General features: G+C 42.6%; 1 protein-coding gene across 1 annotated transcript in view; it reads right to left on the reverse strand.

Annotated features, from left to right (window-relative positions):
- The window catches only part of LOC139540476 (microtubule-associated serine/threonine-protein kinase 3-like), a 57,776-nt gene extending 42,670 nt beyond the window's left edge, over positions 1-15,106 (reverse strand). The window contains exons 1-2 of the mRNA XM_071344327.1: positions 14,636-15,106; positions 565-645 (exon numbers count right to left, since the gene is read on the reverse strand). Of these exons, the coding sequence (XP_071200428.1) occupies positions 565-645; positions 14,636-14,682 (128 nt within the window). The 5' untranslated portion in view covers positions 14,683-15,106. The remainder of the gene's footprint in view (positions 1-564; positions 646-14,635) is intronic.
- Between the last annotated feature and the right edge of the window lie 2,475 nt (positions 15,107-17,581).

The following is a 17,581-nucleotide window of genomic DNA, read 5'->3' on the forward strand; positions in this document are numbered from 1 at the left end:
TACATAGCATGCTGGATGCTGCTTCTGTTTGTCAAATCAGTTTTATTTCCTCTGCAGCGCACCATTGGGGGTTGCCAGGCAACCCACATAGGCTGGAAAGACAACTAATAGATGTTTTGTTTTTTCCACCATAAACACAGACAATGACTTACAATAGTTAGTTGCAGCTGCATTTTGCACATTGCAACATTTTATCCAAAAGATTTGGATAAAATGAGAGTGAAACATTTTGTGCTTTTATCAGTCAAATGAAATAAGCAAAAATACTTTCTGTACAGGTACGTCTGCTTTAAAGCACTATCTTCATAATTACATTTTAGCTAGTCATTTAGCAGACACTCTTACCCAGCGCGACTTACAGGAGAAATTAGGGTTAAGTGCCTTGCTCAAGGGCACATCAACATATTTTTCACCTATTCGGCTCAGGATTCGAACCAGCACACTTTCAGTTACTAGCCGAACACTCTTCTTAACTGCTAGGCTACCTGCCGCCCATGTTCTTCACAGGAGCTGTTCTCAAGCCACTTGTGTGGCTGTGTGCTGTATGTGGGCAGTCATTCTTACCTCCAGGGATGTAGGGTTTGTAAGGGGCTGCAGGGGCTGCATGGGCTCAGTAGAGTTGGGCTTTGGCAAGTGGGTGACAAACTGTAAGACAAGACACAGTCACATGGATCAGTGTGTTGACTCAGCATGGTCGCTGTTGCCAACCAGTGTCTGGGTATCAGCTGACTACACCCCAACGTCTCACTTTCATTGGCTGACACTAATAGTTCCGTGATAGACACTCAACAACTGTTTGCAAATGGAGGGGCATTACCCAACTCCGCAGCCGCTGTTTTGGAATACTTTTTCCAGACAGTACCTGATTGTATGATAGTCTGTCATCGGATAGATACTTCAATGTTTACATTTTAGTCATTAAGCAGACGCTCTTACAGTAGTGAGTGTGTACATTGTTGTACTTGTCCCCCATGGGAATCAAACCCACAACCCTGGTGCCATGCTCCACCAACTGAGCCACACAGGACACCAGATCAATGTCCAGGGCATGTTACAGCATGATTTTTGTCACATGCTGTTTTCAGTCAAAGCAGAAGTTAAATGAAAAGAACTCTCAGACCACTTATTGATTACTTTGGCCTGGTTTCCACATTGATAAGGTTCTTGTCCAAGTCTGTCGCTGTAACACTGGTGGTCTGATAGGTCTAGCCGTCTCTTTGTCCCAATGGAGACACCAGAATTAGAGATTTACACATACCAGTACACCAGAGGAGGCTGGTAGGAGGCGCTATAGGAGGATGGGCTCATTGTAATGGCTTGAATGCAATTGTTTGATGTGTTTGATACCATTACATTCTTCCATTACAGACATTACAATGAGCCCAGCCTCATATAGCTCCTCCCACCAAACTCCACTGCAGTATACAGTTTTATGTTTTGAACATACTATTAGGTCATGCTGTCTGTCCTCTGTATTCTATAGGAAGATTCATACAGTCAGGTCCATAATAATAATTAAGATTAGCAAAAAAGACTGTATAAAATAAACAATACAAATACTGAGCTATATTGCATGCCAACATTATTTATGCTAATACAATTGCTCAGAGAAAGAGATTTTGTAATAAAAAAACTCCAAAAGATAGGGGTCAATTATTGGCACCCCAGTTTTCAGTACTCCAGCACCCTACCCTTGTGAGGATAACGACACTGAGCCTTTTTCTAAAGTGTTTTATGAGATTGGAGAACATGTTGGGAGGGATCTTAGACCATTCCTCCATACATAACCTTTTCAGATCCGTAATATCCTTTGTCTGCTCTTATGGACTGCCCTCTTCAATTCAAACCACAGCTTTTCATTGGGGTTCAAGTCCGGAGACTTCGATGGCCATTGGAGGAATGGTCTAAGATCCCTCCCAACATGTTCTCCAATCTCATAAAACACTTTAGAAAAAGGCTCAGTGTCGTTATCCTCACAAGGGTAGGGTGTTAAAAGTATCGAAAACAGCAACAGGGCCAACAGCAACAGGGCCAACAGTAACAGGGCCAGCAGCAACAGGGCCAGCAGCAACAGGGCCAACAGTAACAGGGCCAGCAGCAACAGGGCCAACAGTAACAGGGCCAGCAGCAACAGGGCCAACAGTAACAGGGCCAACAGTAACAGTAACAATCAGTTTGACCCCAATCTTTTTTAAATCTTTTTTTATTACTTGTTAAACAAAATATATTTCTCAGAGCAAATATATTGGTATAAAATAATATAATTTCACATTTTTTGGAGCATACAATATAGTCTTGTTTGCTAATCTTTTTAAGGGTGGCAATAATAATGGACCTGACTGTATACTACCCAAATACATCCGCCATCGTCAAAATATGCCTGTTCACCTATAATGCTGTAGCAGGCCGGCATTCAGAAGTTGCTGACCCAGCTAGAAGGCTGGCTACTGTATATTCATTTTCATGTACAGATCTCTGCTTTGCTATCACGACTGCACACTGTTGATATGGTTTCAGTGCTGTTGCAGCAGAGGGCTGTTCAGAAACCAGTGCAGAACATACCACTGGCTACTGCAGCAGCGAGATGAGCATGTTGTCATAGTAATAAAGATAGATGGTTGGAAAACAAGCCTCTGCACAAAGACACTGTGCTAGGTCATAATTAGCTATCCCTCACACCTCCTTATATCCTCAACAATTCAGTTGATTTTCTTCTCACCACTCCAACCCATCTACAATGCTCTGAATCACGATGGTCCCACATTGAATTGCAGCTCTCCACCCACTTCATTAGAGTGTGAGGTGTTATGTTAACATCTGGTAGAGGTACAGTTGAAGTCGGAAGTTTACATACACTTCAGTTGGAGTTATTAAAACTCATTTTCAACCACTCCACAAATTTCTTGTTAACAAACTATCGTTTTGGCAAGTCGGTTAGGACATCTACTTTGTGCATGACACAAGTCATTTTCCAACAATTGTTTACAGACAGATTATTTCACTTATAATTCACTATATCACAATTCCAGTGGGTCAGAAGTTACATACACTAAGTTGACTGTGCCATTAAACCGCTTGGAAAATTCCAGAAAATTATGTCATGGCTTTAGAAGCTTCTGATAGGCTAATTGACATCATTTGAGTCAATTGGAGGTGTACCTGTGGATGTATTTCAAGGCCTTTTTTATTTTATTTTTGTATTTTATTTCACCTTTATTTAACCAGGTAGGCTAGTTGAGAACAAGTTCTCATTTGCAACTGCGACCTGGCCAAGATAAAGCATAGCAATTCGACACATACAACAACACAGAGTTACACATGGAATAAACAAAACATACAGTCAATAATACAGTAGAAAAAAAAGGGGGGGAAAAGTCTATATACAGTGAGTGCAAATTAGGTAAGATAAGGGAGTTAAGGCAATAAATAGGCCATGGTGGCGAAGTAATTACAATATAGCAATTAAACACTGGAATGGTAGATGTGCAGAAGATGAATGTGCAAGTAGAGATACTGGGGTGCAAAGGAGCAAGATAAATAAATAAATACAGTATGGGGATGAGGTAGATAGATGGGCTGTTTACAGATGGGCTATTTACAGGTGCAGTGATCTGTGAGCTGCTCTGACAGCTGGTGCTTAAAGCTAGTGAGGGAGATGAGTCTCCAGCTTCAGTGATTTTTGCAGTTCGTTCCAGTCATTGGCAGCAGAGAACTGGAAGGAAAGGCGACCAAATGAGGAATTGGCTTTGGGGCTGACCAGTGACATATACCTGCTGGAGCGCGTGCTACGATTGGGTGCTGCTATGGTGACCAGTGAGCTGAGATAAGGCGGGGCTTTACCTAGCAGAGACTTGTAGATAACCTGTAGCCAGTGGGTTTGGTGACGAGTATGAAGCGATGGCCAACCAACGAGAGCGTACAGGTTGCAGTGGTGGGTAGTGTATGGGGCTTTGGTGACAAAACGGATGGCACTGTGATAGACTGCATCCAATTTGTTGAGTAGAGTGTTGGAGGCTATTTTATAGATGACATCGCCGAAGTCGAGGATCGGTAGGATGGTCAGTTTTACGAGGATATGTTTGGCAGCATGAGTGAAGGATGCTTTGTTGCGATATAGGAAGCCGATTCTAGATTTAATTTTGGATTGGAGATGCTTAATGTGAGTCTGGAAGGAGAGTTTACAGTCTAACCAAACACCTAGGTATTTGTAGTTGTCCACGTATTCTAAGTCAGAGCCGTCCAGAGTAGTGATGCTGGACGGGTGGGCAGGTGCGGGCAGTGATCGATTGAATAGCATGCATTTAGTTTTACTTGCATTTAAGAGCAGTTGGAGGCCACGGAAGGAGAGTTGTATGGCATTGAAGCTCGTCTGGAGTTTAGTTAACACAGTGTCCAAAGAGGGGCCAGAGGTATATAGAATGGTGTCGTCTTCGTAGAGGTGGATCAGAGAATCAACGGCAGCAAGAGCGACATCATTGATGTATACAGAGAAGAGAGTCGGCCCGTGAATTGAACCCTGTGGCACCTCCACAGAGACTGCCAGAGGTCCGGACAACAGGCCCTCCGATTTGACACACTGAACTCTATCAGAGAAGTAGTTGGTAAACCAGGCGAGGCAATCATTTGAGAAACCAAGGCTGTCGAGTCTGCCAATAAGAATGTGGTGATTGACAGAGTCGAAAGCCTTGGCCAGGTCTATGAATACGGCTGTACAGTAATGTGTCTTATCGATGGCGGTTATGATGTCGTTTAGGACCTTGAGCGTGGCTGAGGTGCACCCATGACCAGCTCTGAAACCAGATTGCATAGCGGAGAAGGTATGGTGGGATTCAAAATGGTCGGTAATCTGTTTGTTAACTTGGCTTTCGAAGACCTTAGAAAGACAGGGTAGGATAAATCTAGGTCTGTAGCAGTTTGGGTCTAGAGTGTCACCCCCTTTCGAAGAGGGGGACGACCGTGGCAGCTTTACAATCTTTGGGGATCTCAGACCATACAAAAGAGAGGTTGAACAGGCTAGTAATAGGGGTTGCAACAATTTTGGCAGATAATTTTAGAAAGAGAGGGTCCAGATTGTCTAGCCCGGCTGATTTGTAGGGGTCCAGATTTTGTAGCTCTTTCAGAACATCAACTATCTGGATTTGGGTGAAGGAGAAATGGTGGGAGCTTTGGCGGGTTGCTGTGGAGGGTGCTGGTGTCACGACTCCTACCGAAGGTGGCTCCCCTTCCTGTTCGGGTGGCGCTCGGCGGTCGTCGTCACCGGCCTACTAGCTGCCACTGATCCTTTTTTCCCCTTTTCTGTTTATTAGTTGCACCTGTGTTTAGTTAGGTTAATTGGTTGGGCTTTATTTACCAGCCGGCCCGCCTGCTGGTTGTGCGGGATTATTTTTCAGTGTACGGTTGTACACGACTGTAAGTCACGGTTGTCCGTGTGTGTGTGTTTTGCTGAACTGTTTAGTTCCCCCCTGTTTGGGGCATTTGTTTGAGTTGGCGTCATTTTCACCGGTGTGGTGTATTAAAAGTATCGCTACCCTGAACTCTCTGCTTGCTGCGCCTGACTTCTTCCCCCACTACACCCCGGACGTTACAGCTGGGCAGTTGACCGGGGTAGGGGTAGCCAGGTGGAAAGCATGGCCAGCCGTAGAGAAATGCTTATTGAAATTCTCAATTATAGTGGATTTATCAGTGGTAACAGTGTTTCCTAGCCTCAGAGCAGTGGGCAGCTGGGAGGAGGTGCTCTTATTCTCCATGGACTTTACAGTGTCCCAGAACTTGTCCCAGAACTACAGGCTGCAAATTTCTGTTTGAAAAAGCTAGCCTTAGCTTTCCTAACTTCCCTGAAAAGTTGCATATCACGGGGGCTATTCGATGCTAATGCAGAACGCCACAGGATGTTTTTGTGCTGGTCAAGGGCAGACAGGTCTGGAGTGAACCAAGGACTATATTAATTCCTAGTTCTAAGTCTTTTGAATGGGGCATGCTTATTTAAAATGGTGAGGAAGGCACTTTTAAAGAATAACCAGGCATCATCTACTGACGGGATGAGGTCAATGTTATTCCAGGATACCCAGGCTAGGTCGATTAGAAAGGCCTGCTTGCAGAAGTGTTTTAGGGAGCGTTTGACAGTGATGAGGGGTGGTTGTTTGATCGCAGACCCATTACGGATACAGGCAATGAGGCAGTGATCGCTGAGATCTTGATTGAAAACAGCAGTGGTGTATTTGGAGGGCGAGTTAGTTAGGATGATATCTATGAGGGTGCCCGTGTTTACAGATTTGGGGTTGTACCTGGCAGGTTCATTGATAATTTGTGTGAGATTGAGGGCATCAAGCTTAGATTGTAGGATGGCCGGGGTGTTAAGCATGTCCCAGTTTAGGTCACCTAGTAGCACAAGCTCAGAAGATAGATGGGGGGGCAATCAATTCACATATGGTGTCGAGGGCACAGCTGGGGGCAGAGGGTGGTCTATAGCAAGCGGCAACAGTGAGAGACTTGTTTCTGGAAAGGTGAATTTTTAGAAGTAGAAGCTCGAATTGTTTGGGTACAGACTTGGATAGTAATACAGAACTCTGCAGGCTATCTTTGCAGTAGATTGCAACACCGCCCCCTTTGGCAGTTCTATCTCGGTGGGAAATATTATAGTTAGGGGTGGAGATTTCAGGGTTTTTGGTGGTTTTCCTAAGCCAGGATTCAGACACGGCTAAGACATCCGGGTTGGCAGAGTGTGCTAAAGCAGTGAGTAAAACAAACTTAGGGAGTAGGCTTCTAATGTTAACATGCATGAAACCAAGGCTTTTATGGTTACAGAAGTCAACAAATGAGTTAACAACATGGTTGGTTAACTTCTTATGGCTGCAATCCTGGTAATGGGATCGATATGACAAAAAAAAAAAAAAGTGCAGGGCGCCAAATTCTAAAAACAGAAATCTCATAATTAAAATTCCTCAGACATTCATGTATCTTATATCATTTTAAAGGTAATCGTGTTGTTAATCCCACCAAAGTGTCCGATTTCAAATAGGCTTTTCAGCGAAAGCACTACAAACGATTATGTTAGGTCACCACAAAACCACAATAAGCACAGCCATTTTTTCAGCGAAAGATAGTTTTCACAAAAAACAGAAATAGAGATAAAATTAATCACTAACCTAACCTGATTATCTTCATCAGATGCCACTCATAGGACTTCATGTTACACAATACATGCATGTTTTGTTTGATAAAGTTCATATTTATATAAAAAAATCTGAGTTTACATTGGCGCGTTAGATTCACTAGTTGCAAAAACATCAAGTGATTTTGCATAGCCACATTGTTTCAACAGAAATACTCATCATAAATGTAGATGATAATACAAGTTATACACATGGAATTATAGATATACCTCTCCTTAATGCAACCGCTGTGTCAGATTTCAAAAAAACTTTACGGAAAAATAAACCATGCAATAATCTGAGACGGAGCTCAGAACAATAGCCAAATTAGCCGCCATGTTGGACTCAACAGAAACCAGAAAATACATGATAAATGTTTCCTTACCTTTGATGAACTTCATCAGAATGCAGTCCTAGGAATCCCAGGTCCACAATAAATGCTTGATTTGTTCGATAATGTCCGTTATTTATGTCCAATTAGCTACTTTCGAATTGTTTACCAAACGCCCTAACCAAAGTCTCAAAGCGCGTCCACTATAACGTGACGAAATGTCCAAAAGTTCCGTTACAGTCAGTAGAAACATGTGAAACGATGTACTGAATCAATCTTTAGAATGTTGTTAACATACATCTTGAATAACGTTCCAACCGGAGAATTACATCGACTTCAATTGACCGATGGAACGGAGCTCACTCTCACGTGAACGCGCCAGTTCAATGCGTGGGCACCTCATGGAATTGATTACTCATTCCTGTCTCCTTCGGCCTCCCTTCACATTAGAGTCATCAGACTAAGTTCTATTGACTGTTGACATCTAGTGGAAGCCGTAGGAAGTGAAAACCCATCCATATCTCTCTGTATTTTCAATGAGAGCTTGGTTGAAAATCTGGCACCCCCAGAATATATCCAAACAGGAAGTGGAACTTCAGGTTTTTGCCTGCCATATGAGTTCTGTTATACTCACAGACATAATTCAAACAGTTTTAGAAACGTCAGAGTGTTTTCTATCCAATACTACTAATACTATGCATATATTAGCAACTATGACATAGGAGCAGGCTGTTTACTCTGGGCACCTCTGTGCACCTTTCATCCAAGCTACTCAATACTGCCCCTTCAGCCATAAGAAGTTAAGGCATATTGAGCAGGGCTAGAGGCTCTACAGTGAAATAAGACACTAATCACTAACCAGGACAGTAATGGACGAGGCATATTGATATTAGAGAGAGGCATGCGTAGTCAAGTGAACATATGGGTCCAGTGAGTGGTTGGGCTAGCTGGGGACACGGCGATTCAGACAGTTAGCAGGCCGGTGCTAACAAGCTAGCAGTTAGTAGGCCGGGGCTAAACAAGCTAGCAGTTAGCAGACTGGGGCTAGCAAGCTAGCAGTTAGCAGACCAGGTTAGCAAGCAAGCAGTTAGCAGACCGGGGCTAGCAAGTTAGCAGTTAGCAGACCGGAGCTAGCAAGTTAGCAGAAGGGCCTTTGGGGGACGTCGCGATGGAGGTAAGTCTGTTTTTGCCTCTTCGTGCGGTGACGTCGATAGACCAGTCGTGGATTAGTAGGGTTCCAAGTAGCTCTAGGTAGCTAGCAGGCCGCGGTTAGCAGAATGGGCCTTCAGCGGACGTCGCACCTGAGGGACTTGTTGGAATCCTCAGGCAGATTATGTCGGTATTCCAGTCGTAGAGGATCAGCGGGGTTCCGTGCCCCGTACCGGCAGTAGAAGGGGTCCGGATATTGTAGCCCAGGAGTGGGCTTCGGTGGTAGCACAGGAGCCCTAGCCGGGCTAACTTCAGGCTAATTGGTGCTTGCTCCGGGATGGAAACGCTAGTCAGGAGTAGTCACCCGGGATTGAGGTTAGCTAGTTGCGAAGATCCAGATGAAAATGTTCAGAGTTTGCGGTAGGAATCCGGGGATATGGAGAGACAAAAATAGGTCCGTTATGCTCTGGTTTGAGTCACGTTGTACGAACTGGCGAGAGCTTTCAGAGCTAAAGGTTAGCTGATGACCGCTAGCAGTGGTTTGCTAACTGATAGCTGGTAGGTAGTTAGCTGGCAAGCTTCAGTTGAGGGATTCCAGATCCGAAGTAAATAGAAATACATTAGGGGAAAAAACAGATCCACGCCACATTGGGTGAGGCGGGTTGCAGGAGAGTATTTAGAAGTTGAATTTGAGGAAAATATTTTTAAAAGATATGCGAAGAAAAATATGTAAAAAGATATATACAAGGGACACGACAGGACAAAGACAAAGACGTCTGACTGCTACGCCATCTTGGACCTTCAAACTCAGTGCCTCTTTGCTTGACATAATGGGAAAATGAAAAGAAATCAGCCAAGACCTCAGAAAAAAATTGTAGACCTCCACAAGTCTGGTTCATCCTTGGGAGCAATTTCCAAACGCCTGAAGGTACCATGTTCATCTGTACAAACAATAGTACGCAAGGATAAACACCATGGGACCACGCAGCCGTCATACCGCTCAGGAAGGAGACGCGTTCTGTCTCCTAGAGTTGAACGTACCTTAGTGAGAAAAGTGCAAATCAATCCCAAACCAACAGCAAAGGACCTTGTGAAGATGCTGGAGGAAACCAGTAAAAAAGTATCTATATCCACAGTGAAACGAGTCCTATATCGACATAACCTGAAAGGCCGCTCAGCAAGGTTGAAGCCACTGCTCTAAAACCGCCATAAAAAAGCCAGACTACGGTTTGCAACTGCACATGGGGACAAAGATCGTACTTTTTGGAGAAATGTCCTCTGGTCTGATTAAACAAAAATAGAACTGTTTGGACATAATGACCATCATTATGTTTGGAGGAAAAAGGGGGAGGCTTGCAAGCCAAAGAACACCATCCCAACTGTGAAACACGGGGGTGGCAGTATCATGTTGTGGGGGTGCTTTGCTGCAGGAGGGACTGGTGCACTTCACAAAATAGATGGCATCATGAGGAAGAAAAATTATGTGGATATATTGAAGCAAAATCTCAAGTCATCAGTCAGGAAGTTAAAGCTTGGTCGTAAATGGGTCTTCCAAATGGACAATGACTCCAAGCATACTTCCAAAGTTGTGGCAAATTGCCTTAAGGACAACAAAGAAGGTATTGGAGTGGCCATCACAAAGCCCTGACCTCAATCCTCAAGAACATTTGTGAGCAGAACTGAAAACGTGTGTGCAAGCAAGGAGGCCTACAAACCTGACTCAGTTACACCAGCTCGGTCAGGAGGAATTGGCCAAAATTCACCGAACTTATTGTGGGAAGCTTGGGGAAGGCTAACCGAAACGTTTGACCCAAGTTAAACAATTTAAAGGCAATGGTACCAAACACTAATTGAGTGTATGTAAACTTCTGACCCACTGGGAATGTGATGAAATAAATAAATGCTGAAATAAATAATTTTCTCTGTCACGTCCTGACCTTAGAGAGCCATTTTATGTCTCTATTTGGTTTGGTCAGGGTGTGATTTGGGGTGGGCATTCTATGTTTTGTTTTCTATGATTTTGTGTTTCTATGTTTTGGCCGGGTATGGTTCTCAATCAGGTACAGCTGTCTATCGTTGTCTCTGATTGGGAACCATACTTAGGTAGCCCTTTTTCCCTCCTTCCGTTGTGGGTAGTTGTCTTTGTTTGTGGCACTATAGCCCTTAAGCTTCACGGTCATTTTTGTATGGTTTATTGTTTTTGTTGGTGTCATTTCAAATAAAAAGGAATATGTACGCTCACCACGCTGCACCTTGGTCCACTTCCTTTGGCGGCCGTGACACTCTCTACTATTATTCTGACATTTCACATTCTTAAAATAAAGTGGGGATCCTAACTGACCTAAGACAGGAAATTGTTACTAGGATTTAATGTCAGGAATTGTGAAAAACTGAGTTTAAATGTATTTGGCTAAGGTGTATGTAAACTTCCAACTTCAACTGTAGATATTTGGGGGTGCTGAATTTGCTGCATCACACATTCAAACTTGAGAGCTCCCATGTTTTTGTTTAATTTTGTGGAAATAACTTGGTGTGAAGCGTTCTGTGAACAATGTGCTCGTTTAGAAAAGGGGCTCTGCAGTGCGGTTATAATGCTCATCGTGCTGCCCCCACAAAACTGGGGGTCAATACCATGTGCTGAGCTTGTGATCCATGCGAGAGTCAGATAAGTTTTGGAGAAGAAGCTCCGAAGGTACGCTTTTTAGATCAACGTCTAGTGGGCAGAAGGCAGGCAGCAGCCCTGGTTACATTGGCTCAGGAAGGAGTGGGTGGAAAGAAAAGAACTACAGCAATGCTAATGCTTTGAGGGAGGTAGGAATCACAGTAAAGCGGTTGAAAAATTGGTGCATATTTTCAAAATGAGTTGGGAGTGAGCGATGTGAATTGGGATTTTGGTCATAATGAATCAAAGCTATGTGACATCTGAAACCATTTTAACAATAATTCAGAAGAGGGCAAATAATCTGTGTGCTAAAGTATCTTTGAAAAAGATCTAATGTAATCTAATGTAGCTTGTGATCTAATGTAGCTTGCCTATTTTTGCATTGAAACAAACAACAGTGAGAAGTATCCCTCAATCTAGCCTATGCCCATCCCCCCAACAAAGTGAGAAGTATCCCTTAAATTCTCAGTTTATGATCTGATAATTGATTCCATTTCGGTAACACTTTACTTGACACCTAGCGTCATAACATGTTATGACAAGGTCATAACCATGTCATAATATGTCATATCAGTTGACAACTTGTCTTAACCTGTCATAATATGGTCATAATACTGTCATGACACATATTTAAACCTGTTGTGACATACATTGTGCTATTTTATGGTTGGCTATGACACCTACATAAGAGTGTCAAAACCCACAAAACCTAGCACTGTAGTTATTTTATGTCTGATTATGACACCATAATGGTGTCAAAACCCCAAAACCCTACCACACAAGGTAAAACATTCCATTACAACATAGCCTACAGTCGTGGCCAAAAGTTTTGAGAATGACACAAATATTAATTTCCACAAAGTGTCTTTAGATATTTTTGTCAGATGTTACTATGGAAAACTGAAGTATAATTACACGCATTTCATAAGTGTCAAAGGCTTTTATTGACAATTACATGAAGTTGATGCAAAGAGTCAATATCTGCAGTGTTGACCCTTCTTTTTCAAGACCTCTGCAATCCGCCCTGGCATGCTGTCAATTAACTTCTGGGCCACATCCTGACTGATGGCAGCCCATTCTTGCATAATCAATGCTTGGAGTTTGTCAGAATTTGTGGGTTTTTGTTTGTTCACCCGCCTCTTGAGGATTGACCACAAGTTCTCAATGGGATTAAGGTCTGGGGTGTTTCCTGGCCATGGACCCAAAATATCGATGTTCTGTTCCCCGAGCCACTTAGTTATCACTTTTGCCTTATGGCAAGGTGCTCCATTATGCTGAAAAAGGCATTGTTTGTCACCAAACTGTTCCTGGATGGTTGGGAGAAGTTGCTCTCGGAGGATGGGTTGGTACCATTCTTTATTCATGGCTGTGTTCTTAAGCAAAATTGTGAGTGAGCCCACTCCCTTGGCTGAGAAGCAACCCCACACATGAATGGTCTCAGGATGCTTTACTGTTGGCATGACACAGGACTGATGGTAGCGCTCACCTTGTCTTCTCCGGACAAGCTTTTTTCCGGATGCCCCAAACAATCAGAAACGGGATTCATCAGAGAAAATGACATTACCCCAGTCCTCAGCAGTCCAATCCCTGTACCTTTTACAGAATATCAGTCTGTCCCTGATGTTTTTCCTGGAGAGAAGTGGCTTCTTTGCTGCCCTTCTTGACACCAGGCCATCCTCCAAAAGTCTTTGCCTCACTGTGCGTGCAGATGCACTCACACCTGCCTGCTGCCATTCCTGAGCAAGCTCTGTACTGGTGGTGCCCCGATCCCGCAGCTGAATCAACTTTAGGAGACGGTCCTGGCGCTTGCTGGACTTTCTTGGGCACCCTGAAGCCTTCTTCACAACAATTGAACCGCTCTCCTTGAAGTTCTTGATGATCTGATAAATGGTTGATTTAGGTGCAATCGTACTGGCAGCAATATCCTTGCCTGTGAAGCCCTTTTTGTGCAAAGCAATGATGACGGCACGTGTTTCCTTGCAGGTAACCGTGATTGACAGAGGAAGAACATTGATTCCAAGTACCACCCTCCTTTTGAAGCTTCCAGTCTGTTATTCGAACTCAAATCAGCATGACAGAGGGATCTCCAGCCTTGTCCTCGTCAACACACACCTGTGTTAACGAGAGAATCACTGACATGATGTCAGCTGGTCAATTTGTGGCAGGGCTGAAATGCAGTGGAAATGTTTTTGGGGGATTCAGTTCATTTACATGGCAAAGAGGGACTTTGCAATTCATCTGATCACTCTTCATAACATTCTGGAGTATATGCAAATTGCCATAATACAAACTGAGGCAACAGACTTTGAGAAAATTAATATTTGTGTCATTCTCAAAACTTTTGGCCACGACTGTATGTTTATTTTTTATTTTTTTATTTAACCTTTATTTAACCAGGCAAGTCAATGAAGAACAAATTCTTATTTACAATGACGGCCTATACCGGCCAAACCCGGACGACGCTGGGCCAATTGTGCGCCGCCCTATGGGACTCCCAATCACGGCCGGTTGTGATACAGCCTGGATTCGACAGTGTCATGAAGTGTATTTTCTACAAGTGATTAAAAATGATGAAAAAACATTACTGTAAAGAATTCATTATAACAACAACAACAAAGGGTTTAAGAAACACACTTTCAAATGAAAGGAAACTTCTTGGCAGGGAAAAAACACATTTGAATAAATATGAGTTTTGACACTCCTATGTGGGTGTGATAACCAGCCATAAAATAATGCAACATATGTTATGACAGTGTTATGACCATATTACGACACTTATGACACGTTTTGTCAGCAGGTACACTGCTCTAATTACGTTGGTAACCAGTTTATATTAGTTTGTGATATATGGCCAATATACCACGGCTAAGGGCTGTCCAGGCACTCCGTGTTGCATCGTGCTTAAGAACAGCCTTTAGCCGTGGTATATTGGCCATATCCCACACCTCCTCGGGCCTTATTGCTTATATAGATCACAGACAGAACAATTAATTAATGTTGCGAGTTCTACACCACAATAATCACACAATCAAGTGCAAGTTCAAAACTTCTGTAGTCTACAAGATGCAGTGTGTTTCGATACACACTATTGGGTCTGTAGGTTCCATTCTGCGGGTTCCATACTGCGTTCCACAAACTGGTTGCAACTGGTAGAGTTGAGAAATACATTGGCACACAACTGTAACCTGTTGTCTTTTCGTATAAAGCACATAAGACGTCTTTCGAAAGTAACTTAAGTAACTATTCAAGTGATTTCCCCTGGTTCCCCGACAACATTTAATTATTCAGTTATGTAGATAATTTATGCATAAATTATACACTATATAAAAACATACAACTTACTCCAAAGTAAGGGAGGGGATTTTCAGTTTGTCTCTCCTCGACTTCATCGTTCTACGATTCCTTCCAAAAGGGACCTCTGTTGACTGCTGTTTGCACTTCACTTGTCACCGTGCACCACTGGTGATTTCGCGGTCCGTTTGTCTTTCATCGTGCGGGAACTAAAAATAACTGTCAACAAGTTATCGTTTACCGGTGGCTTCAGCACATCTTCGCTAACTAGTCTCAACACTGTCAACACAACATGTCAAGGAAAGCAAACTCAGCAAAGATAATCCGTTTCTGAAAAGGCGCGCGTCAAGTGTGTAGTCCAAAGCGCACCAGTGAAGAACTGAGAAGCGACAGCGCTGTTGGAACAGTGGTCACTCCCATAACTTGGCGAGGGCAATGGTGAGAGTGTTGATCGAGGTAATCAATCGGCCCTGGAGAAAATGTTGGGAGAGAAAAGTCAAATAAAATATGTATACATGTTGAGTGTACGATTAATTTACCCCCTAAAGCCTCGTTCACAATATCCATTAGCCGGATGTCATGCATTTCAATGGCGATGTCCACAACACAGGGGAATCGCAACGCCCCCATGCGGTTTATGACTCCATTGCTAGACCGACGCCGGATTCTTTGACATTTTGAGCCTGTAATCGAACCCACAAATGTTGATGCTCCAGATACTCAACTAGTCTAAAGGCCAGTTTTATTGCTTCTTTAATCAGCACAACAGTTTTCAGCTGTGCTAACATAATTGCAAAAGGGTTTTCTAATGATCAATTAGCCTTTTAAATTATAAACTTGGATTAGCTAACACAACGTGCCATTGGAACACAGAAGTGATGGTTGCTAATAATGGGCCTCTGTATGCCTATGTAGATAATCCATAAAAATCATAAATTTCCAGCTACAATAGTAATTTACAACATTAACAATGTCTACAATGTATTTCTGATCAATTTGATGTTATTTTAAATGGCCAAGAAATGTTGCTTTTCTTTCAAAAACAAGGAAATTTGTAAGTGACCCCAATTTTTTGAACTGTAGTGTATTTACCTTAAATACCTCGTACCGCTGCACATCAGTGGAAACTGCTCAGGGGAGGACGGCTCATAATAATGGCTGGAATGAAGCTCCTGGAATGGCATCAAACACATGGAAACCATTAGTTTTATGTATTTGCTACCATTCCATAAATTCCGCTCCAGCCATTACCACGAGCCCACCCTCCCCAATTAAGGTGCCACCAACGTCCTGCGCTGCACATTGATTTGGTACTGGTACTCCCTGTGTGTATGTGTGTGTACCAGTCAAAAGTTTGGACACACCTACTAATTCTAGGGTTTTTCTTTATTTTTACTATGTTCTACATTGTAGAAGAATAGTGAAGACATCAACTATGAAATAACACTTATGGAATCATGTAGTAACCAAAAAAGTGTTAATTAGGGATAGCGCCATTTTTTTATTTTTTTTCGCCTAAAATGACATACCCATATCTAACTGCCTGTAGCTCAGGCCCTGAAGCAAGTATATGGTACCATTTGAAAGGAAATACTTTGAAGTGTGTGGAAATGTGAGTTGAATGTAGGAGAATATAACACAATAGATCTGGTAGAAGAAAATACAAAGAAAAAAAACACTTATTTTTCTACTACCATCTTTGAAATCCAACAGAAAGGTCCCACTTCTAGCCATCACTCTGGTTCTAATTCCGATGGTGTCCACAAGATAGCAGCAGTGTATGTACAAAGTTTCAAACGGATAACTTGAAATATGAGCGAACTACATGACATTTAGTGTGAAGTCCCCCAGGTACATTTGGGCAAGGAGACATTAGCATTCATATCAAATTTTTCTGCAAGAATATCATCAAATCTGTATACTTGGACTTTGATTTAGCTTTCCAGTATTAGTAGCCATATTATGAGTTCAACATTTGCAAAACAACCAGTTTTCAAAACTTCATAACTCTCTATATTCTTGTAATTTTTGTCCAAAAGGAAAAGGCATGCTGTCACACAAGGTTAGCAGCTACATTATGCGACAGATACAGGGTTTTACCGGATACTGGATACTCCCGTAAAGCCCAGCTCATTGGCTATCTAGCTAGCTTTGTTTGACCCCGACTGGTGCTTATTTGACAAAGTTAGAGTCGATCAAGTGAAGAACGCCCGTGGCATCGGCGTGCCATGAAGGCGTCGCTCTCTGACCAAATTTGGTGTCCTATAAAATATACTACACCCCTAATGATATAGTGAAGTCTGGTTACGTTCTAGAATCTCTGAGGAATAAATACGAACGTGATTTGACTGGTTGAAACAATGTTTAGGGTTGGATTTTCACAGATTCCTTTCTTTGCAAATTGAACAAGTGGAAATACAAAATAGATCGTGCATGCTATATGGACCTTTTTAGGATATGAAAAAGGATTTTATCTAACAAAACGACACTGGGACCCTTTGGATGATAAATCAGAGTAAGATTTAAGAATGTAAGTTCACATTTCATCTTCAGAGGTGAATTTATCAAACCTATCGCGGTGACAAAAGTGTTTTGTTGTTAGGAGCTCTCCTCAAACAGTAGCATGGCATTTTTTCAACAGTAATAGCTACTGTAAATTGGACAGTGCAGTTACATTAACAAGAATTTAAGCTTTCAGCCGATATAAGACACTTATATGTACCGACATTTGTTGTTTCTCTAAAATCTGCGATCGTGACACAAGGCGCTGCATGATTTACAACTGGCCCGTTGACGGCACACCGATCCCTAAGAAGTTTTAATCACGTCATACCTCAAATGTACCTATTCCACCTGATATTAAATGTGTGTTATATTTCCATACGCAAATTGCCCTTAAAGAGGAACTCCACTCCAGGTCTATTGTCAGCTATGGTGCTCCTCACCAGAAGTATTACTTATTAGTTATTTTTTGCATTTTATTTGCTGTACAATGCT

This window comes from Salvelinus alpinus, chromosome 15 (genome assembly GCF_045679555.1).
Source record: "Salvelinus alpinus chromosome 15, SLU_Salpinus.1, whole genome shotgun sequence".
Classification (NCBI taxonomy): domain Eukaryota; kingdom Metazoa; phylum Chordata; class Actinopteri; order Salmoniformes; family Salmonidae; genus Salvelinus; species Salvelinus alpinus.